Source organism: Talpa occidentalis, unplaced genomic scaffold, assembly GCF_014898055.3.
Source record: "Talpa occidentalis isolate TD23 unplaced genomic scaffold, MPIMG_talOcc4v2.1 talOcc4.7, whole genome shotgun sequence".
Lineage (NCBI taxonomy): Eukaryota > Metazoa > Chordata > Mammalia > Eulipotyphla > Talpidae > Talpa > Talpa occidentalis.
In genome coordinates, this window is record NW_023605083.1 from 63420548 (window position 1) to 63445120 (window position 24573).

Below are 24573 nucleotides of genomic sequence, written 5' to 3' on the forward strand. Positions count from 1 at the left end.
CTTTCCTTCCTGATGTTCAATGTTTGCCAGAAAAAGCCTCCAGAAGTGTTTAAGTGACACAATTTTGAGTCAGTTGCCTAGAAAAGCAGTTAGACAAGCCTTAGGGATCAAGCAGTTTCTGAGGATCAAGCAGTCGTGTGCCATCATAGCACTTCCATCCACATGCAGATTTGTTTGTACATCTGGCTATATAAAGCAGTGTCAGGGGCCTCCCTGGTGGTACAAAGGGTTAAGACGTAACATATGAAGCTGTCCGCAGCCTCTGTAGCACAAGTTCGATCCCCAGCCAGGGAGCTACCCACATGGCGCAGCAGACCTCTCCTGACTCACCCACTGCTCCCCTCAGCAGTGTATTTCAGTAGATCTGCCTGTTCTGTTCCCCACGCTGTCTCTGGTGAATCCTCTCACCCCCCCACACCTCTGGCCTGTATCCCAGTTCTTGTATGCATAAATAATCTTTTTTAAAAATGATAAAGCAGTGTCAGGCTTGACTTTAGAAATGCTGTCTCCTCCCTACCACATAAGATGCAAGGTTGTATAATCAGTGCTCACAATGATACCATATTAGCAAGGTTAAACACAGATTCATTTAAATACCAAAATACATTTGTTTTTCAAAGTTGTCCTTGTTTTGTTTTAGCCATCACATTATTACCAGCGTTGCAATGACACTAAAGGGGACCATGAGGTTTGTATGCTTTTCAACTAAAGAAGAGTTGAGAAAAGCAACTCTAAGTGGAAAAAATAGTGCAGAGAATTAAGGAAGTCACTAATAGAGGGATAAGAAAAGCTGTTTGCTAAGGCTCTCCCTTGCTGACAGCTCCTTAATTCATTTGAATTCCTGCCTTAGTTGGAGGGTGGAGCTGATTCTTTGAGGAGGGCTTTAGGATAAGCAACACTTAGTGTGAAGGCATTTTAGATCTCAAGCTTTGGGGCTAAGATGCTTGGGCACCTTACCCCTTCCTGCCCACTGAGGTCATGAATCCCAGTTCCTCCCCAGATCTTTGGTGGATTGTCTCGGGCCAGAGTAGGACCTGGTGAATCCTGGAGCTCCCTTCAGCTTTATGCTAATTTCCATCCATTTTCTGGTCAAACCATTTACCTAACTGACACTTTTCTAAGGTGATAGTATAAAGTTAGTACTTAATCCCTCTAGTTTGGGACATCTTTGAAACATTTAATATTAGGTATTAAATTAGCTCTTGAGGCAGAGATAAAAGTCTTTCTCCCCTCCCCCACTAATTATCTAACTTCATTCTTGTAGAAAGAATTATGGGAAAAGGAAAAATATCTATTCACTGAAAGAAAACATAGAACTTTTGGGTCATTTCCTTATAGGGGATGAAGATCAAGCATGTAATTTGAGGAACTGGATTGTTAGATGACTGTTAATAATAACTAACTTTTGCGTAACATTTATCAAGTGCAGGCACTCTCCTAAGTACTTTGCATGTAGTAATGAACTTATTCCTCACAACTCTACAAGAAAGGTGTTATTATCATCTCCATTTTATAGAGAAGCAATCCAAAACTCCAAGTGCTACAGACTGAATTGGTGCTGCAATTCATCTGGCTCCTCCACCCATTCTATTCATTTAGTTAATTTCTCCTCCAGGAAGCCTGCAGTGAATTGGATGTTAGGCCAGAAGTCAATGTTCACAATTAAGGTCCAGGGCTGGCTGTTATTCAAGGAGACTCAGGATGAAGGACAATGTGTACTATATTCTATGGTATTTCTGTGGTAATTTTATTTATCTAAAACTATGAAATAATATAAAATGATTGGGTGACTAACAATCCTATAGTGTTAGCGGTTAACTTATAGAAAACTGTTAAGGATGTGATTTATTAAAAAAAAAATCCGGTAGAGAACTCCACAATGTTATGATCTAATTGCCTGCAGAAGGTTCACAGGTTTTATATCTAAATTAGCACTCTTAGAATCCCCTTTCCCATGAATTATACAAAGCCTAGTTTTCCTAACTCTTTTTTCTCCAGCTGTCATCCTGCTGTTTCATTAATAAGTTAAAAAAAAAAAAAAACACAACTTTTACTCCTACTGTTCTTTTCGTGAGACTCATTTTTAACAATTTAGTTTTGTTTTACAAACCTCTGGAGTCTCAATTCTGTTTGTTCCTGCATGCATAATAGAGCCCAGTCAGTAAGATTAGAAGAGAGAGTTTTTCTGAGTGTGGCTTCTAAGACTCTGAAGACTCTCTCAGCAGGATCATGAGCTCCTATGGGAAAAATATGTTCTGGGCTTGTGTTCCCCCTCCTTTATATGATATTCCAACCCCTAATACTTCAGAATACAGCTGTATGTGAAGATAGGACCTCTACAAGATCTTACTTCCTGGGTGGAATAATCAGCTGACTTGAGAATGGTTTATAGTTCCTTGCTCAATTACAATTATGTTCTGGGATCTTCCTGGTGGTGCAAGGGGTTAAGACGCAGCACTCTAAAGCTATCCACTGCCCCTGCAGCAAGAGTTCTATCCCTGGCCAGAGAGGCGACCCACATGGTACAGCAGACCACTCCTGACTCGCCCGCTGCTCCCCTCAGCAGTGTATTTCAGTCAGTCTGCCTGTTCTGTTCCCCACTGTCTCTGGTGAATCCTCTCGCACACACCCCCACACCTCTGGCCTGCACCCCAGTTCTTGTATGCATAAATAAATCTTAAAAAAAAAACAATCATTTTCCAAAATCCTTTTAATTGAAGTATAATACACAAATCATAAGTGCACAAGGTCAATGAATTATCAGAAAGCAAACACTCGTGGGTAACTGGTACAAATGTTAATAAAACATTAACCATATACCAGAAACCTTTCCTCATATCAATTACCTTCTTCCCAAAGATAACCATTATCCTACTTTTGAGCTTGATGTAAATAGAATTATACATTATGTATCCTTTTGTGTATGGTTTCCTCAGTTCACTATCACATCTGTGAAATCCTTCCATGTAGCTTTATTGTGTTAATTTGCATAAAGTATTTCATTATATATCATAATGAAATATCTTCACCCTTAATAGTGCCTGTTGCTCTCAAGTGTTCTTTGTCCTACATTAACATAAATAGCAGCTTTCATGTGTTTAAAGACAGTCTTATAAGTTTAATATTTGACTTTTGTATTCTGCAGGATCAAGAATTTGGCAGATATAATCTAACAGGCACAGAACAAGGATATACATGCTTATTTAATCTGAGGACAGTTTATTTCAACAGAATCACTGCATTCTGTTACCATACCCAGAAGTGAAAGAAGATATATTTGTCTTTATGGAACATTAGAATTCTTTTCTTCAAATTTATTTTTACTTATTTATGCATGCAAGAGGTGTGGTATAGTCCAGTGGTGAGAGGACTATACCACAGGGGTGGTGTAGTCTATACCATAGGGGTGTATACCACAGGGGATGAGAGGATTCACCAGAGACAGTAGGGAGCAGAACAGTTGGATCTACTGAAATACACCGCTGAGGGAAGCAGCAGGCAAGACAGGAGAGGTCTGCTGTGCCATGTGGGTCAGCTCCCTGGCTAGGAATCAAACTTGTGCCATAGGGGCTGCAGATAGCTTCATAGTGCTGAGACTTAACAACTGTGCCACCAGGAAGGCCCCAAGAACGCAGTAATTCTAACAAAATTGTTATTAGAATTTTCAATTCAGATGTGAACCAAGGTTAATTTTTTACTATTTTAAAATGTTGCATCATATTCCATGTTCTCAACTTCCTCTTTCATTAAGTCTGTATCATTTACAATTGTACACTGAATGGTGTAATAACGTTTAAAGCCTGTCCTCATTTGACTACAAGTTCCTTAAGGGCATGGCTTTATCAGCTTGGGCTCAAGGTTGAATCACCAGCAGTATATAACGCAGATGCATTGTCGTGTTTGTCAGTGTGCGTGTGTCTGTGTGTGATATTAGATAGAAACTTACATCATATGAAAAAAACAATTTCAGCATAAATTTTGATAGAAAAACATAGGGCAATCAAAAAATCATTGATACAGGAATAGTCACACAAATTGTAAATGAAATGGATTTAACACTGCCAACTCTTCCTAACCTAGCATCCCAGTTCAATTATCACCAAATGTTGGTACTGGAAATTAGGCACAGCTTGCTTGGCAGTGTCTTTTTACTTGAGTATTTTTTAAACTGTTTAAGTAATGGCTTATGTTGTAGAAATAACCATCGCTTTCAAACAGCTTATTTCCTCAAGGGAAGAATTACTGCAGGGTGTGTGTTCCTATGTGTTGTGCTCACAATTAGCTGGAGGAAAGCTTCAGTCATGTGTATGGTAACTAGAGCAGCCTAGAGAGATCTCCTGACCCATCTTTGCGACTTCCTATTGAAGGCAAGAGTTCAAGACTATTTGATATTTGGATTTAGGCAGGATTTCTACAAGATTACACACTTCTAAAAGGTAAGTCACCATATCTGTAACTCTTTGTATCTTTCCCAGGATCTACTTCAGTAGATGGCACAATCAGAACTTGGTGAAATGAGTAACTTTTATTTAAATGTTATGGCTTGAATCGGGTAAGCTCACCCCCCAGTCTTCTGTCGAAGTCCAAAAGCCCACTATTTCTGAATACAATTGTATTTGGAGATAGGGCCTTTATAGATGCAATTAAAGTGAGGTCAGATGGGTGGACCCTACTCCAACACGGCTGGTATTCCTAAAGATTAAGACACATACCCACAGAGAAGACCTTACAGAGGCACAGGGGGAAGGTGGCTTTCTATAGGGCAAGGAAAGAGGTTTCTAAAGTAATCAACACTACAGACACCTTAATCTTGGTCTTCTAGATTTGAGAAATTTAAGGAAATAAATTTGTTTTTAAGCTAGTCTGTGGTATTTTGTTAGGTCAACCCTAGCAAATGAATACTAAGAGTAACAACATTTTAAATTATGAAATTCACACCTTGAAATTATCTACTTAAAAAAGTTCATAAGCAGGTTGGCATTTTATCTTTCAGCAGAAATAAAACCCACCACTTCCTTGACAAGGCCAAAATATAACACCTGGGTGCAACTGAGAGTACTCCAGAACATCAAGGAGACTTAAGGTTCTAGTCCAGACTCTGCAGTTAACTGGCACGTGATCTCAGGCAAGTCACTTCTGTGCCACTTATATTTTATTTTATTTTTAAATCTTTTTTTAAAAAATTTATTTATTTATACAAGCACTGGGTACAGTCAGAAGCAAGGGAGGGTGAGAGAATTCACCAGAGCCAGAGCAGAGAGCAGAACAGGCAGACTGACGAAGTACACTGCTGAGGGGAGCAGCGGGCTGCAGGAGAGGTCTGTGCACCATGTGGGACCCTTGCCCAGCGCCGCCGGGGATCGAACCGGCACTGCAGAGGCTGTGGGCAGCTTCGCAACCCAGTGCTCAACCGCTGTGCCACAGGGGAGGCCCACTTATATTTTAAAGGTGGTAATTGAACCAGTGTTTTCTTTCAATTTATGTTCAAAATTACATGCTCTTAGTGATGGTTCTAAGCCTTCTGTGATGCAAATAAGCACTACATAAACAAGTTTATAAAAACCTAATTTGGATATATGTTTATATTTTCCTGATAAAAATGCTTCATGCTTAAAAGTACATTTATGTACTTTATAGGTGAGCCAGTAGTATTGGTTGATCTAATTTTCTATTTCATTAAATTCCCACTTCTAAAAGATCCAAGAATAAAAGATTAAAAGGAATGCTTACATTCTTACAATCTAATAACTCTAAAGAATGTAGAAATAAAATATTTGTCTAAGAAAAAGCAATATATAGGTAGCTGGCATCTGAGTTATCCTTTAATTACAAAGAACACAAACTTGATTTGAGGTCTGACCTCATGTCTTAATACTTGTATATACTAATTTCGTAGGGAAGTCAAAAATTGAATTAAACTGGAGAAAATGTACTTATTTGGCATTGCCCAACATTATGTGTCTGTGTGAGAGAGAGAGACAAAGAGAGAGGAGAAAAGAAGATACACAGAAAGAGAAAGCAAGAAGCACTCACAAGTGTGCCACCGTGTTCTTGTACTGAAGAGGGAGTGCCACAGAAGACTTTGCTCTAGAGGATTAGAAAAACAGTCATTCCTCAAAATGAGAACAATTCCTTAAATAAAAGAGAGGTGGTTAATTCTCCTAAGCTTTTATTTCAGTTTTTTAAGTTAAATGAATATGTGCTTCCTTTTTAAAAATTATGACAAGTCTACATGGATGGCTATGGAAAAGAAAAGAAAATAAGACATCATTAGAATTACAGATAAGACAAGGGAGAAACCCAAAGTACAGACAAGAACACAGAAAAATTTTAAGAGGGTACAGATGTTATGACATTTATTAAAAGGCATGCTACAATGTTATACTTGTTGGGAAAGAGCTCAGAGATACCAAATAGTTTATACAAACTGAAAGAAATGGAGTATATTGTAGTGTACAGAAGCTTGAATTAACCATGCACTACGCATTTAGAAAATATGTTTTTTAATATTTTATCTTCTCTTTGCATTTATAACATAAATCACATCAACAATCACAGAATCCTTTTCTTCCAATGCCACAAACTGTGTTACAAATGAAAGCTGGTACTGCTGCTTATCAAAATATACAAGACAATTGATGTGTTATATAAAACCACTTTATATGTTAACTTGTTCCCAAAAACCTTTTTTTTCTTTTTTTGGCCTGGTTTAAAAAATGTTGTTACAAATATTTACAGCATCTTCTTACGTTAGATGAACATTCTCATAAAATGAAAAAGGGAATTTTATGAACAGACCATACAAAACACGAGACAATGTAGAGGCTCCTAGCTGTGCTATTTTTTCCCTTTAAATACAGTACTGAAAATGCCCATCAAACCCTTAACATCTTAATCCATTCTGTTCACATTAAATCCCCATTTTCTCTAAGTAGTCTAGTCATCAACAGGACATAGAAAGTAAAGGCCTCTTAGCAATGAGTCTTCTTTCTGAAAGGAGCTTGGGAAAATGCATAACAGAGAGGAGTTAAAACCAGAACAGTCAGTCTTTGGTCAGAGCAATGAGGTGACATACTGATGAAAACTTTGCTTAGTCAGGAATCTTTATCATTAGTACTTTCTGGATTGTGGGATGAATTTTTAAAAGATCTGGTAATAATGCTAAGGGAAAAAGGTCAGAGTATGATTGTTTAATGGCATCAAAAATAGCTACTTAAATATTTGTTACTACTACTACCACCTAGATGCAAGAACTGAAATTAACACACATACAAAACAACCTGTTTACAGTGCTCATGTAAGCATGCTGCAGCAGCTTCAATCATGACTATGATCACCAAGGTCACTGGACCAGACAAATATCCCTGTTCTCTGGAACATATGCCTCAGGTTATGGAAACTAAGATGACTACCACAAAGATTTAGAGCAGCTCTGTTCTTGGACTTATATGTACAATGCTATACAATGAATATTATGGGGAAAAGGCAAAAAAAGTGTAACTGATTCCACTTATACAGTTACAATTCTTTGCTTGTGTAGTCTGTGGGATAACATTCTTTTAAAACTATAGCACATACTTCCTGAAAACCAGAATACTGATACTACCTTAGTCTCAAATAGGAAGAAAATTAAGACTACTAAAGAAGGCACATAAACTTTGGTCCTGTTTTTTTTTTCCCCCAATATAAACCATCCCCCCAAACTAGTATGCTAGCAATTTTCTACTTTTTAAACCATTCATAAGAAGCTGTTAGAATTTGCTCTGAAAAAAGACTGCAAATAGTCTTGTAGGTAACAACACAGTTCTTTTAAAAGACAGCTGAGTTATAATTTCTTTAAAGGAAGTTTTGTGCAATCTAAACTACATTTCTTTTTAGCACAATAGTAGAATATTTAAGTCTGGCAGTTTTATTTTTGTTAAAAACAGATCAAGACAAAGGAAAGGCTAAGAAAAATGCTTCTACACATAGTCATGCTGTTTTCTAGATTTTAAAAATAGCAGTATAGGGGTCCTCCCTCGTGGCACAAGGGGTTGAGACACAACCTATGAAGCTGTCTGCAGCCTCTGCAACACGAGTTCTATCCCCGGCCGGCCAGGGAGCAAACCACATGGCGCAACAGACCTCTCCTGTCTCACCCGCTGCTCCTCTCAGCAGTGTACTTCAGTCAATCCACCTGTTCTGTTCCCAACTCTGTCTCTGGTGAATCTTCTTACCCCCCACACCTCTGGCCTGTGCCCCAGGTTCTTGTATGCATAAATAAATAAATCTTAAAAAAAAAATAGCAGTACACATTAGGTTTTCTAAGAGATAGGTTTATAGTTTGGCAAACTTAAGGTTTTAACTTGAGGTTTTAAAGTGAATCCTGGGAAGGCAACCTATACTTTTGAGCTTGTCATCTTTTATTCAAAAATTTTTAGTGGATATTTAGAAGAAAATATTTAGAAGAAAAACTGCATGATAATATGCTCAAGCTATAAATCTTGCTGGATAAGACATGGGAGCTTTGAAAGTTTTTGAGATTGGAACAGACATTTGTGATAGTACTGCTAAGCAAGCAAAGCAGATTCAATGATCACAGTCCTAGGTGGAGCCAAAGAAGGAACTGCTTCTGTAAGGAATCAGGCTGTTGGAAGCTGTCTCTAAAAACTGTGAGATCTGCAACTTTCAGCAATAAAAATCAGAATCATTATTTTAAATGTTACATATTTAATATCAAACAAAGAATTTATACCATTCTTAGAAGGTAATTCTGATACTCTCCAATAAGTTATCAAGATAACTGGTTCATTTTTCTATTTGTCATCTCACACAAAATACATTTCACTGCTATGCAAGTTACTTAAATCCCAAAGTAAAACATTTTGTCACAAATTGCTACTGTCAAATGTGTACTGCTATTTTTTTAAAGTCCTGACTATATATACTTTGTGTGAAAGTCAAGATACTTCCAAAAGTGATGACAATACTCCTTAAGAGAAAGTAAATAAACTTAAAAACAGGATACAACAATTCAGCAAAAATGAAACATCGTTTTAAGATAATGAATGAATGCATGCCAAACAAAAATACAAAGATCTAGTTTTTCTACTATTCTGATAGTTAAAAAATATTTTTACAGAAGCTATGCCAACACAAATATTGTAGACCTCTAAAATTCAACAGCAAATATCCCAATATGGACAACATCCATGTACAACAGCTAATTTTAGACACAAATGGATGGTGTTAAACACACTATTTTAAACAAGGATATCTAACTTTTCCAAATCTTAATTTGATTAATTTTCTTTGTCAATAAATTAAAATGTAATGTGCATATGTATGTACAACATTAGAAGAGTGTATATATATACACCTATCTATACACACACACACATACACACATACACACACACAAACAAATCCCTGAAAAGGATGCAATATGTTCTTAGATTTAAAGGCTATTTACTAACCTCCAAGTTACATTCAACACCATCATGATCTTCCTTCTGCTACACTTTGCTACACTTACACTGAATGTTGTGAGAATCACCAATTAAAATTGCACAGAATTCCTAACTCAAAGTAAATGAATCAGTCCAATTTAACATGCCACTGAAAATTATAATAGTACTTATATAGAAGGGAAAAAGCAAATTTTGGGAGATTTCACAGAGATTCCCCCCCACCCCCCGTATTGTTTTGGTGAAAATATATTTCATAAGTAAAAAAATAAAAACTAGATAAATGATAATTTGTCAATTTAGTCAATATTAAAAATTGATCCATTAAGTTCTCAATTTATTATCGGCCTTCCTATTCTACCAACTGCTATTCAGTGTTGAGTTATTGTATAATTTTTTTGTAAAACATCTTTCTCTTTTCAAATTAATGTCTGGAATATAGCAAAGATATTGAGATACTCTCTTAAAAGATGAGATGAGCCACTCTAAGATTCTGAAAAGTGTAAGATAAGTGGATAAAAATGACCATTTTGACAAATTCTGCTTTTAAAAAAACCTGATCAAACATTGACAGAATTAACAAAACCAAGTTTCTCCTTAAGAATAAACAATTTTACATTACACAATCACAGAAGCAACATTAAAATGTACTCTTTACATTCAACCAAAAAGAGACTGGGAGAGAATATGAGAAAAAAATCCAACTTCTCATACTCCACATGTGGGTGCTCAGTAATGAAGTTATTACATTAACAAAGAAAAGCAATGTTCCCATTGTGAGTACTGAGAAAAACCAAGTAATCCTGAGACAAATTCTAATGAGTCATAGGATTAGACAAGATCCAGAAACTGAGATTGCATTTTATAGCCCCAAATCGGTATGCTATAAATGGCAATGACCACTAAGGGTCATAATCTGAAGAGGCCTACAGGTGTGCACTGAGTATTCCCAAAACCATTTACCCTTCCCCACCCCATCATTGTACTGAAGCACCAAAAATTTGAATAGAAACTATTACTTATTGAAAAATCACTTAAAATTGCAATGAAATTATTTTAAAATCCTTATCAAACCAGGGAAAGAAAAATAAACGCTCACCAAGTCCACAATATAGCTTTCTAGATACTTAGATAAAAATCTAACCTATTGTATCATAAGCACATAATAAGGCACATAATAAGAAATTAAGTAAATACACAGTAATTCTGAGTATTAGAGATTATAGTGGTACAAAAAACCCTTGAGATTAATTTTTTCTAAAAGAAGACCTTACCAAAAATAACTTTTAAAAAATCTGTCAAACCATATGATAGACCTGAATATTTTCCTTAAGACTGTAAACTTTTTTCCTGAAAACAATTATAAAAAAGTTTTTAAGTAGGATTTTCATTTTAAATTTTCCAAGATCACTGCATTATTCAGCAAGTAAGTGTCATTTTGAACTTTAAGCATGATTTTTTAAATACAATTATTACTCTGACACCTTAATAGTAGATCCTAGCTGGAGTCCACTTAATTTCCCTGGGGACATCTGAAACACTTTATTTCTCCAAATAGTTTTAAAAAGTTAAGTGTCATTCAAAGGAGTGTCTTATAGTGATTGAAAGAAAACATGCAAGTACATAAAATTTGCTTCCGCTAAAACTCAATTTGCTCATGTATAATAACTATCAATACATGCCAAATAATTGATGTAATTTACAAGTGAACATAATTTGTCATGGGGTCAAACTTTTGAATCATAAAGTAAAACCTTGGTTGTAATTTAAAAAAATCTATGTTTAAATTTTTCAAAGTACAAAGGCGTTTAGAAATATCATATAAGACTGATTTGGACCCAAATTAAAAAAAAGTCTGTCCTCCAGAAATGCAATTTAATATAGGGAAATGAATTACTAAGAAAAATTTTGCCTTAAGATTATTTTCATAGAAACTATGGTATAAAGGGAAAACCTTTGATCACAAATTGACAAGAGGGAAAAAAGAATATCCTTTGATTTTTTTTAAAATATACTTGAAATATTAAACTCAGAAAGAGCTGTTTTTGTGAAAGAGGCAGAATTGGTCTTGAGCTGCTTCAGTTTATGTCTGAAGGTTTTCTGAAATCATGGTCCAGTCTTAGAAGAAAACTTTCACAGAAAAGTCAGATGGTAGATTTTGAGAAGGAAACTCTGAGGTGGTGATTTTCTCCCAGGTCATGGTTATGAAGTTCAATGAGTGCCTGAATCGCTTCTTCCACTGATCCCAATTGAATGAGTGCCATTTTGCGATCTTTTCTGAAAGTGGTATTAAAAAAACATGAGAAAGTATATAGAATTAATTTTGCCGACAAAGTCCATTCCCTACCCCAGAAGACTTCATTGAATTACCTTAAAAAGTTTGCATATTATATTAACTAATGTTAATGTAGTTTTTGAAAGCAAGAACTTACTGAAAGAATTTAAAAGCCTTTACTGAACATCCAGCTTCTGTGAAAAGGTTCTTCAGATCATCCACTGTAACAGAAGGGCTATGAAAACATCAGAGAGAGTGTTAACTATCTTAGCCTTAATTCTCAAATGAGGCAAAGATTAACTCTTACAATTGTCAAATCTCTAGAATATCTCATTTCAAAAATAATCATCACATCATGCAATGAAGACATGATTTGGAAGTACCCTGAAAGATGTTCAAGGCTGATAGAAACTTGTCCTTCAACAATCAAATCTTTGCATTAGGATGTGAGCAAGAACATTCTTTTAATACTACTTTTTTTTAAAGGGATTATTTTCTGTACACTGGCCTCAGTAATTAGCTCAAGTACCTCTAAAGCTATTTTTCTAGATCTCACCTGTCTACTTAGTCCACAGTTCTACATTTCGACGGCTTTCAAAATAATTATGAATTGTCATGTGACAACTAGGCTCTTACATGGCTGCCAGTTACTCATGTCTCCTACTATTCAGGGCAGTACCCTCCTATATTTAACAGGAATGTTTTCTCTGTAACCCTAAGGTTATTGCAGCAATGACAGGTGGTGACTTCTGAGGCCAAGAGTCATCATGATGTCAACTGTGGCCTCTTTTTGGAAGAAACCAGCTGCTATTTCATGAGAACACTCAAATAGCTACAAGGAGAGGTCTCTGTGACAAAGAACTGAGGCATCCCATCCACAAGTAATCACTGGAGTCAGCCACTCTGGAAGTGGAAACTTTAGCTCCAGGGCAGATTTAATCTTACTAGAGATTCTCAGTCAGAAACACCTAGTTAGTTCCCTTTGGATTCCTGATTCAGAATAATGGTGTTAGATAATGAACAGTTACTATTGTGATAAGCTATTAAGTTTGGGGTGACCTATAATCTAGCAGTAGATAATTAATATGAAAGTCAACTGACTAAAAGTAGACCCTTCCTTATTTCATGACTGCCAGCAAAAACAGTGAGGCAGAAGAACAACTGACCCTGCAGGGAGGCAAATCTGAGTTGACATTTTATTTCTCATTCATTTGGTAGATCACCTTGAGTAAGTTAGTCAACCAGAGTCTCTCATTAGTGCAAAGATTATTAGGGATAAATTGATAATGATGTAGCTAGTGGTTACCAGGGACAAGAGGATATAGGAAAATGAGTATCATTTAATGGTTATAGAAGCTCAGTTTTCAATGATGACAAAGAGCTACAGATGGAGAGAAGTGATGGCTGCACAATATGTACTTAATGTGAATGTACACTCAATAATGTACAGTGAATGCACACTCAAAAAGTTAAAATGGCACATTTTATTATGTATATTTTATCACAATTTAAAAAAAAGGTTACTATGGAGATTAAATGAGGTAACACATATAAAATACCAGCAAAGTGCCCAGAACTTGGTAGATGGTTCAAAAAATATTGTTCTTTCTCTCTTCTACCTACATGTTCCGTGTAGGTTCCAACTTGAGGCCAGTTCCTGTAAATGTATTGTATTTAAAAAGGTAACACCAGCAGGAGCCTGCCTCCTCTCATATATAGTCCTCTTTACCTGACTTGATAGTGATGAGCTACAAAATTTCCAGAGCCACATTGTCTAAATCTTTTTCTTAAGAATATTTCCTAGTTGTCATGAGGTTTGAGCCACTATTAAGAAATCTTAAGATTTAAGGTTTCTCCATGTAGCCTCAATGGAGATGAGCTAGGAGTCTGTGTATTCAAAACATTTAAGTTGATTATTTTCTATTCCTTTCAGTTTTCATTCTCACTCACAGTTATGTTCCAGAACATTATCCTTCTCCATTCTTTCAATTGTCACTTAAACTCCATAATCCAAATTCCATAAATTTTCACACACATATATACATGCACCATATCTATAGCTTTCACCCCTCCCTTTCCAAAACCTATCCCCTTTCATGTATTAAATTCAAAAATTGCCATCTTTGAAGGTAAATGATTTTAGTAGGAAGAGGGACTGCCAGATTTTTTTTTTAAGGGCCATCTAGTAAATATCTTAGGCTTTGATAGTCATACAGTATGTAGCAACTATTCAGCTTTGCTGTTACAGCTCAAAAGCAGCCATATAAAATACGGAAGGTAATTATTTTTTTCAAATCACAAAATGTTTCTTTTACTTTCCCCCGACTATTTGAAAATATAGAAATCAATCTTAGCTCATGCGTCATACAAAAACAGAGGGATTTGGCACAGACTGTAATTGATCAGGCCCTAGACTGTTACAATACTAGTTAATGTAAAGCGGCCATAAGGAGTAATTTTAAGCTTTATATTAACATATATATGGTTTCACAGCCTGTAGATAAAAGAAAAATAATTTTTACCAAATTCTTAGATAAAAAAATTATTTGACTTTTTTATTTTGGTTACTTGAGTCTTCGATTCCATTGAACAAGTATGCGTCAATGGAATTTTTTTTTAAGATTTATTTTATTCATACAAGAGCTGGGGTGTAGGCCAGAGTTGCAGGGGGCTGGTGGTGGTGGTGAGATGAATCACCAGAGACAGAGTGGGGAGCAGAACAGGCAGATCCACTGAAATACATTGCTGAGGGGAGCAGCGGGTGAGACAGGAGAGGTCTGCTGCACCATGTGGGTTAGCTCCTTGGCCAGGGATAGAATTCCTGCTGCAGTGGCTGCTGACAGCTTCATAGTGCTGAGACTTAACCCCTTATGCCACCAGGGAGGCCCTTAATAGAATATTTCTATATAAACTTATCTTTTTCCTTTTATAACTAAAAGGTATCGATTTACTAATTATTTGGAAAGATAATTTCAAAATACTGCTATCTTTCATACAAATCATCTCACAAGAAATCAGTGACCAGGACAGATTCAATTAGAATTTCAGAGTTTTAACCTTTCCCAATCTATATACTGTAGACTATTTATCACCAAATTGAATAATAAATTAAGTACATACGGGATGTTGGAAAGATGCAGAGTGGCTGATGGTGGAAAAATATTCTGGAAGTTCTTAGAGCCAGGTTTTTTAAAGCGATGCAAAGGACTATTGCTAAAATCCTTAGTCAGACCTTGGTCTTCTTGTCCTTCTCGAGGAAGCTGAACTGCCTGGTGTTTGGACAGCGTAGCACGAAGCACTTTTCCATAAAGTCTTTGACCACTCAGATGGTTCATTGCTGTTGCACAGAAAGAAAGTTTGGGTATTAGGGTCTATGCAATATTTGTCCAAATTAAAATGAATTCTTTTTATTTATTCATCTAAAATTATAATTTTATAATTAATATAAATGTCAATTTAAAGGTTAAAATTATTTTAAGTCCAAAAACTTTTACAAACGAAACAGCTTTAAAAATGACATTTTACTATAATGAAAGAAAAGCAGCCAAAGAAAAATTAACTATCTTCTAAATATTGTCTAAAAAATTAAAAAAATGATAAATGTTAAAACAAAAAAAAAAAAAAAAAGGAAAAAAAAGAAAAATTAACTATCTTCTCAGGAAGTTCAAATACCTGGAACATAACAATGTTCAGGAAATGGTTATTGAATTAGTTTAATCTCAAACAAAGTATTTCTTATAAAAAAATGAGTAGTAATATTTTAAGTCAACTATAATAATGACCACTGAGACCATAGAAAGACATTATCTTGCACCATCAGTATGAAGTTTGTATAAACTTTTAAGCTATACAACATACAATAGTTCTAGAAAACTTGGATGGAAAGCAAATAAACAAAATAAAATAAACAGAACAAAAGAAGTCATGCTTATTAATTTAGACTTAATGGAAAAACCAACAATATGTTCATGTAGATAAATGAATTATCAAAAAGTAACAAATATTTTTTAATCTTAAAATCTAAGCAGACCCAAATAATAATGAAGACATTAGCATAAAAGGATACTCTTCAGTAAAATTTTATTTCTATTAGCTATAAGTCTGGTTATTTTATAGGAAAATCAATATACAAGAGGGCAAGTTATCATCACTGTTAATCATTAATACCTAGTTGAGCTTGATTTGCATCTGCCATCTGAACCAAGGCATTTTCTTTTTTATTAAACATAATCTTCACTCGATGTACATCGCCATACACTCCTAATTAAAAAGACAAAACACGTTTGAAGCTAATTGTGTAATGTTTGATTGAGTTTACTAATATATTTAAAGAAGCCTCTTCCCCCTCAAACTATATACTCTTCCTGGGTGATTTCATACATATGCTCCCAAATTCAAATCTGTTCTATATTTCAGATGCATCAATCTCCTCATCCTTTTGTACTTGGATGTGCTATAAAAACTTCAAATTCAATATCCCAAGCTGATTCATTTTCTCCTTCCTTTCCCCTTTTCCAGTGTTGACTGGAACTCTGTTGGTAAACAGTACCAGGACCCACATATCTGCTAGTAAGACACTCTGGAGTCATCTTTTGACTTTTCCCTTTCCTTAAACTCTTATAATCAGTCATCAACATCATTGCTTCTATGGCCTAAATATCTTTCACATTTGGTCACTTATCCCCATAGTCACACTACTATCAAAACTACCATCACCATTTCATACTGGACTACCATAACAAGCTCTTAACTGATCTTATTAATCCCAGTTTTCTACACTAGTGTTCTGCAAAATGGGTCCCAGACCCCAAAGGACAGGCAAAATAAATCATTGGGTGTAGGGGAAGAAAACAGTCAACTTCTTATTCATACTAATTTGTTTTTATAAACCAACATGAAAAGTTGTATTTTATCAATTTTTAGAATATACATGAAATTTTAAGGATAATACTATAAGGGCATCCTCTCATTCTTTTTTATTCAGTGTATTAAAATATATTGCAATTTATGTGCTATAGGATATCACCAATATTATAAAAATAAGACCTTTAAATAGCAGCATCATTACCATATTCCACATTTTATGAATTGCTAAGAGAATGACTACAAAAATCTTCCAGGCACATTAAAAAAAAAAGAAGTGCTGGTAATCTAGTGGTCAAGCACATAAGAGCAACTGAACTCAGAGACTTACAGTACTTTTAAAATTAAAAAACAAAAGATAGAATTTTGCATTTGCAGTTTTCTCCCCCACAAATGACAAGTGGTTGAAATAGATATTTCTTGCAAATAAAATACATACAATTTGCTCTTCAAGCTTACAGTGATTCTTCTTTAAATGAGTGAGAAACTGCTTTTAGAAAGAAAAGCACTTTGGCTATGTATGATTTTGTTATTGAAAGTTACATGTGTCATGAATAAACCTAGCACAATAAGTACAAATGAGTATAAAGGCTCTCTGTGGGTGATGGAAATATTCTAAAATTGGACTATGGTAATGGCCACCAAAGTCTATAAATTTATTAATAAAGTCATTGAGTTGTCTACCAAAGGCAGGAGAATTGTATAGCTGTAAATTATACTTCAAAAATTATTGGAAAAAAATTGTAATACACAATTTTAAAATAATTCTCTACAAAAATTCTTCCTAATGAAGAGTACCTGTACATTTTAACCCCATTTGCTAAAATATTTTAATTCAACAGTTTCCAAGATCAAGTGACATAACAAAAGGAAAAATGAAACTTTTTAAGGCAGAATTAAACAAAAAAAGTACCACAAAACTAGTGGATTAGACTAAAAAATAAGTATCATAATTAATTAGGTACAGTAACAATGAAATACTTCCATTTATATCTTATATCCTTATGAGTTATCTTTTTCAGTTATGCCAACCATTAAGATTAAGCGCCAAACTTAAAGTAAAATTAGAATTAGAACCTGAATACAAAAATGAAAATGAAAAAGACCTTTAAAAATAATAAAGCATATTAAATCACATTTCTCATTAAATGTTAATATATTTTATAAAAAGTCACACCATTTAATTTTAAAACCCTTGAAATATTACTATACTTCCACTGTTCTTATACTTGCTTGTACATATCCATACATAATGAATACAGTAAAAGATGGATGAACTTTATGAATTAATAATACATATATATTAGGAATACACGGCAATATTTTTTTTAACTGAGAGAAACACTACTAGTAAGTAGATCTGTAGACTTTTAAAAATGTAGATCTCATTATGGCCCTTTCCTCCTTAAACTACTCAAAGTTTCCTATTATTTTTAAGTTAAAAAAAAGTTTAATATAGCTTACAAAGCTCTTCATGATCATGCTTCTAATCCTTCTGTCCACTTTCAGTATGTCTTTCCATTCACTCTCCATTGGGCTCCCTTTACTTCCACGATCCAGGAACTCCCTCTCTCACTGATAGTTATCTGGTAGAGGACATTTGCCCTCCCTTTCTGCCTGGCTAACTTTTACTCATTTTTTACAAGTCAGCTTCACAGTCATTTCCACTGGTACATCATCAATGATTTCCTCAGCTAGATTAGGTCCCTCTTCCACATACTCAAATGATAAGCTCTATTTTAAACATTTCATTGTAATTGTAATTACTTACTAAGTCTTATTTGCCACTTCCTCCTTAGTATCAAACCAATTACACAGAGATAATAAATATCACTGAATGATGAAATATACTCACTCCACATCACAGGGAAAAAAAGAACTTACCAAATAGGATAAAAAGTCCATGTGGTGTAATAAGCTGTTTGAAAAGCAAAACACAAAATGTAAGTGTTTGTCTAATTTATTTATTTTTAAGATTTATTTTTATTTATTTATGCATACAAGACTGGGGTGCAGGCCAGAGATGCAGGGGTGTGTGTGTATGTGTGTGACAGTGTCAGAAAGGATTCACCAGAGACAGAGTAGGGAGCAGAATGGGCAGATTTACTGAAATACAATGCTGAGGGGAGCAGCGGGAGAGACAGGAGAGGTCTGCTGTGCCATGTGGGTTGTTCCCTGGCCAGGGATTGAACTCATGCTGCAGTGGCTGGCGTTAGCTTGATAGTGCTGAGACTTTAACTCCTGTGACACCAGGAAGGCCCCCCTGTTTGATTAATTTAAATAAAAATTTAAACTAAGTTAACTTATAATGTAATAATGGCAGCTGACTTTGTTTAAAGTAAGGATTTAGATGCTTCATCCATATATCATTCCCCTTGGTGTCCTCAGGGAATTGGTTCTAGAACTTCTGCAGATACCATAATCCAGGGAAACTCAAGTCTCTTATATAAAAGGGCATAGTACTTGCATATAACCTATACACGTAGTCCTGTATACTTTAAATACTAATCTCGATTACTTATAATACATAATACAATGTAAGTACTACTTAATAGCTGTTATACCACATTATTCAGAGAACAATGACAAGGGGGGAAAAGCCTACAGCTTAACTATACAGCACATATTTTCCATCTACGGCTGGTTGAACTGTCAAAGAGGAACCTGTGGGCACAGTGGGCCTGCTGCATATACCAGTGATAAATGTGATAAACACAAATCCTTAACAACAAATTAAAACATTTCATTTGAAGACAAGCCTAAATCAAAAGCTATTATGCCTATTCCTGAAAGACTATTTACACATAATACATTGCAACTCACATCAGGATTGAGATTGGTGACAAGTAGGACAGAATTTCCGGGTATACCACCAGCCCCAGGAATGGCCATCCTTCCAGTGACAGCAGAAGAGGTGAGTGTGAGAGGACCAAGACCTCCAGGAACAGTTGGGACTGACAGACCTTTTAAAAACATCAAAAGCATTTCATATTCCAGTTATCTGAAGAATTGTAACACCACATGTAATGTAAGTAGATAAATGAAGACAAAAGCAATAGGGAAGAAAGCATGTCGAAGCTATTGTAAGACTACCAAGGGCCAGTTTTCTGCACTAGAGTTTGTTTGGGGTCAAGCTCCTTTTTCTTTCACATACTCTTACTTGATATTATTATACAGTACTGTACAGAACAACGCAATTCACTGATCTTAAAAGTCATTAGGCTTTTTGGGAGGGTTATCAACTACAAGAACCCCTATTTCTTGAAATAGATATGTTCCAGCATGCCTTTATAAAGCAGTTGTAATTTTCACAGCAACTTCTACCATAAAATTAGCTATTACAAAAAAGTCTTAGCAGAAGTCACAAATATGCATGCTAGGTGGAAATGGGGTATAACAGAATATTCTGTTTGGGAAAAGCATTGTGTAACCTTATAAAATCTTATATAAATATCATTACCACAAATAATAGATTTATAGAATTTCTTTTTTTTTTTTGTAGCAAGATTTTTTGAAGTCTCTATTTTTCTACACATTCCAGAACTACTCCAAGTTCTAGAATACAAAAATCTGACACTATATACTCTAATTAAAACAAGAAAGTATCTGGGAGGTCCCATTCTTTGTGTTCTCAGCTTAAAAATTATCTAAATTAAAATCTCTGGTTTGTGTAAAATGACCCAGCTCTCTAATTTACTCTTCACGCTCACATTCCTTATAATAGACAAGTACATGGAAACTTTACCACAAATCATGTAATTGAACCAAAATATCATTTACATCCAGTGTACTTTGTGTGACAATCTAAGGTCATGACTACCATCACTTCATGCTGCTAAGTTTAAAAAATGTACAAGATCACCTTCTCAGGCTGGAAACTTTCTTATGAAATCTATGCTTAGTAATCTGTCACATGACCTCTTCCCAAGCCCTTCCTATCAATCCTACAACTTTAGCTATGGATGTTTTGGTGGTGAGAGAACTATGGTGACCACACCCGAGGGGAGAAATCCTGTGTTTTCCAAAAATTAAAAAAAGAATACATATATCTATATAAACCTACCACTTTGGGATAACTTGTAGGTCTAGGCTATACCACAATGAGTACATCTTAGCTACACTGTAGGGTGTGTACAGGTTTATGTGTTTGTGTGTGTGTGTATATATATATATATATATTTTTTTTTTTTTTTTTCCCCAGTTGACCTGAAAAGTTAACTCAGGAACTCCTATGTACATTTTTCTCTTAACAGCTACTACAGTATTTCATACATATCAATACTATATAATACTACTTCCAAGTATGTATCAATTAAGCTGGGGGAGACTTCAAATAAGTAGAAATTATGTGTAAAGCTTTCTGTATCTATTATAATGGAATAGGTACAAGAGTCACATGTTAAAATGTCTTCAAAACACCAAAACTTAAACCTCAATGTTCTGATTACTTTTTTTTTTTTAATTAAATGCCATCCTCTCCATCAAAGAGTAGTTAAAATTCCCAGAATCAGAAGGACAGGATAAAAAGATCACTACCAAAATACAGCTACATTGCAATTTTTGAAATTTTTGTTACAATCACGAACTGCTGCAATTACAATTACAACTGCTGCAAATGTAACACACAGACTCAGTTTATTAATACTAGAGTCACTCTCTTAATCACCACCCCCAGTGTTTTCTTCAATACACACACCAGAGATAAACCATCAAGTAATTTTTACAACTTCTTAACTTATGTTCAAATTAATTGTTTACTATTTAGAAAAGAGAGCCATCATCAAAGTATTAATTAACTGCTAGCTCTTAAATATCTCTTTTAGCTAGAGAGAAAAATATTCCTTAAATAGCCTACATTACTAATCTCTACAGTAATCTTCTAAACCCATGAAGGACAAGAATGACAGGAAAATTAATCCAAAAATTTATTGATTTAATACTGTGTACTGGATGCTATGAAAGACACTGAGTAAAGAAGATTTGTTCAAAAGTTACTGATACTGAAAAAACAAATATAAGGTTACTTATATAGTCAGCCTGTGTGAAGTATAAATGATACAGACATAGTGAAATTATTGGGGTTGAAATGGAATCACTGAGAATTATTTATAAATATAAAGAATCTGTGCATCATTCAATGGCTGATACACATAAAGCTTTTATTGTAATATCTTCAAATATTGTAATATTTTCCACCTTGGTTAGTTTTTACAAAGTATAAAACATCATTAGAAATCATTTCAAATTCAACTTTAAAAGAGTCACCTGTAGCTTGAGGAAATCCAATGGCTGGGGCAAATCCAGCAGCCCCAGCATATGGTGAGGAAATTATACCTGGCGCACCTAATGGGGAAGAGAAGCTAAAATAAATACACTACCTTCTATAAATATGATCATCCAAGCAATATAAAATAGCTATATGAGAGTGTATTACTGATAGAGATTCTGTTATGGAGTAACAAGTTGTTCAACAGGTGACCCTGAATGTGTAAGGAAAGAGCTCCTGCCACTTCCAGAGGCTAACCCCTTTCAATTGTGTTCAAGGTAAATAATGCAATTTAGCTGTTATTTAGTTTTGAACTAGGTTGAGATTCCTGTCTAAACAGTTTTGTTTCTATGTTAAAGTCATCAAGTACTTACTAAATTTTACTGTGACTATGAGATACTGGTTGATAAAAAGAAACATGAGATAAAAATCCTTGTTATTGAGAGGTATACAAAGTAAAAGTATGAATCGCAGAAGATTTATATGCTGAGGAGCTAGTGGTTTAAAGATAAATGTACTGCACTTCTAACAAAGGATTATAGAAGACTCACGGTGATTGGTTGGAGAAGGTTTCTCAGGGGGTAAAACTTGAGCTAGACATTATATATTTGAAAACACAGTACTTCCCCTTCTTTTAAGGAACGACTGCACCATCAACAACAACAAAAAAAGTATTATTTCCAAAGGGGAAGTGGGTATTAGTAGAAAAACAATTTGGTTGTGGACATGTTGAGATTGAGGTTATGGTAAGACATTTGAAGAGAAATGGCCATTAGCCAAAAGAAGGAAACAAACTCAGAATAACTATTACAAGACAAATATTTATAAATTGTCTATGTAGAAATAAAAATGAAAATCATATGAATGGGAGTTCCACTAAAAAGGGAAAAAGACATGAAATGGAGAGATAGAAATAGAATCTGGGAGTACTAATGTATACCTATGTGGAACAGAAAGGAAAAAGGAATATTCTGAAAAGCAAAAGGAAAAATCCAAACAAACAAACAAACAAAAACACCACCCATTTTGGAAACAGGAAACAACTACAATCAATTATATGTAGTATTATATAAGCAGTCCCTCACAATCCAAAGTAACGGAGGTGGGGGTGAGGGGAGACCTTCAACAGAGGTCAAAGAGAATGAAAAATGAAGGTAAGGAATACTCTCAGCAATAGCAAAAAGTTAAAGAGCAAAAGTCAAAGAAAGGGGTTATTTTAAATGATAAACATATTTATAGAAAGAATTATGTAGGCGATATTTTCCAGGAGTTTGAAAGTTCATAGATGTTTATTTTCTTCACTGAAGGGAATTAAGTACCAGAATTTTTAACTATGTAGCTGTGGTTTATTATAATAATTCAAGAAAATAAGTCATTAGGAGACTGCAGAGATAGCTACCAGCAGAGACAACTAGATACAAAAACAAGAATAACGAATGAAATAAGGGAAAGTAAAACCCATTTAACTCATCTACTGAAAGCACGAGTCAAGCATTCTTCTAGTGCTGAGGAAACACGGAACCATCCAGACAAGAATCTCCATTCTTGCTAAACTTGCATTCAGGATTGCTCAAGCTCACAGCTAAAACGATTCATTTGTACAACAGAAATGAACTTTGTGAAAGGCATAAAAAAAGATTTAACAAAGAGACTTCAATAGTTTATAATTATGAAAATTTACACTATAAATTCTAATTCATTAAACATAAAAAGATATAGATTATATACTGCTGCCACTTCACTTGCCTCTTCCATATAATTGGTGAGTCATGTGACTTGCATTGGCCTATGTGTGATCAAGTTTTATCAAGTAAGAATACAAAGACAGAAAAAACATATACCACTTCTACACAGACGCTTCAAGAGGCATTACGTTAACATTAGCTCTCTTATTTTTTACTTTCTGCCACTCAAAGAAGAGCGATACCTTGGCACCTGGACCTTAGATCAAAAAGACATGTGAAGAAGGGGCTGTAAACACAGTTGCCTAAATGTTAGTCATATGAGAGAAATGTTAATTGCTCTAAACCATTCAGATTTAGGGGAGGGTAAGAAAAAGTACTTTTTTTTTTAAGATTGATTTTTTATTTATTTATGCATAAAAAAACTGGGGTGCAGGCCAGAGGTGCAGGGGGTGAGAGGATTCACCAGAGACAGAGTGGGTAGTAGAACAGGTGGAATGACTGAAATACACTGCTGAGGGGAGCAGTAGGTAAGACAGGTGAGGTCTGCTGTGCCATATGGGTCAGCTCCCTGGCCAGGAAACAACACGTGCCTGCGAGCCAACTCATGCTGCAGTAGCTGGCAATAGCCTGATAATGCTGAGACTTTAACCTCTGCAACACTAGGGGGGCCCCAAGAGAGGCACTTTTTTTAAACAAAGAGACCAACAGAGATGGTTATAGAAGGGGTGGGAAGGAGTTTAAGTTAGACTAGCAGATTTTAGAGAAATGAGAAAAATATTGGCGATATTATCAAAATTGTCAAACAATTACCAGGACCAAAATCTAAAACACTATTCCCAAGTATTTGCTATTACCCAAATAAAAAGATACAGTAACACTTTAGTAATGTAACCTGTTACATAATGAGTTAGGTATCTTTATGAAAAGATTGTGCAAACCTTTAAGGAAAAAGTTTCCATGATTAACTTAATACAGAAGGTGAAAAATACCTTTTAAAAATTGAAAAATCAGGAAGTTATGAGAGGGGCTGGACAGGGT

The 24573-nt window shown here is 34.9% G+C and overlaps 1 protein-coding gene across 6 annotated transcripts in view; it reads right to left on the bottom strand.

Annotated features, from left to right (window-relative positions):
* Positions 1-11304: 11304 nt before the first annotated feature.
* The window catches only part of PTBP3 (polypyrimidine tract binding protein 3), a 77730-nt gene continuing 64461 nt past the window's right edge, over positions 11305-24573 (bottom strand). For all 6 annotated transcript variants that reach the window (XM_037494140.2, XM_054689610.1, XM_037494141.2 and 3 more), the window contains 7 exons: positions 21850-21927; positions 19408-19547; positions 18469-18502; positions 15889-15981; positions 14842-15058; positions 11879-11956; positions 11305-11723 (listed from right to left, as the gene is read on the bottom strand). In XM_037494140.2, coding sequence (XP_037350037.2) covers positions 11591-11723; positions 11879-11956; positions 14842-15058; positions 15889-15981; positions 18469-18502; positions 19408-19547; positions 21850-21927 — 773 coding nt within the window. In that variant the 3' untranslated portion in view covers positions 11305-11590. The remainder of the gene's footprint in view (positions 11724-11878; positions 11957-14841; positions 15059-15888; positions 15982-18468; positions 18503-19407; positions 19548-21849; positions 21928-24573) is intronic.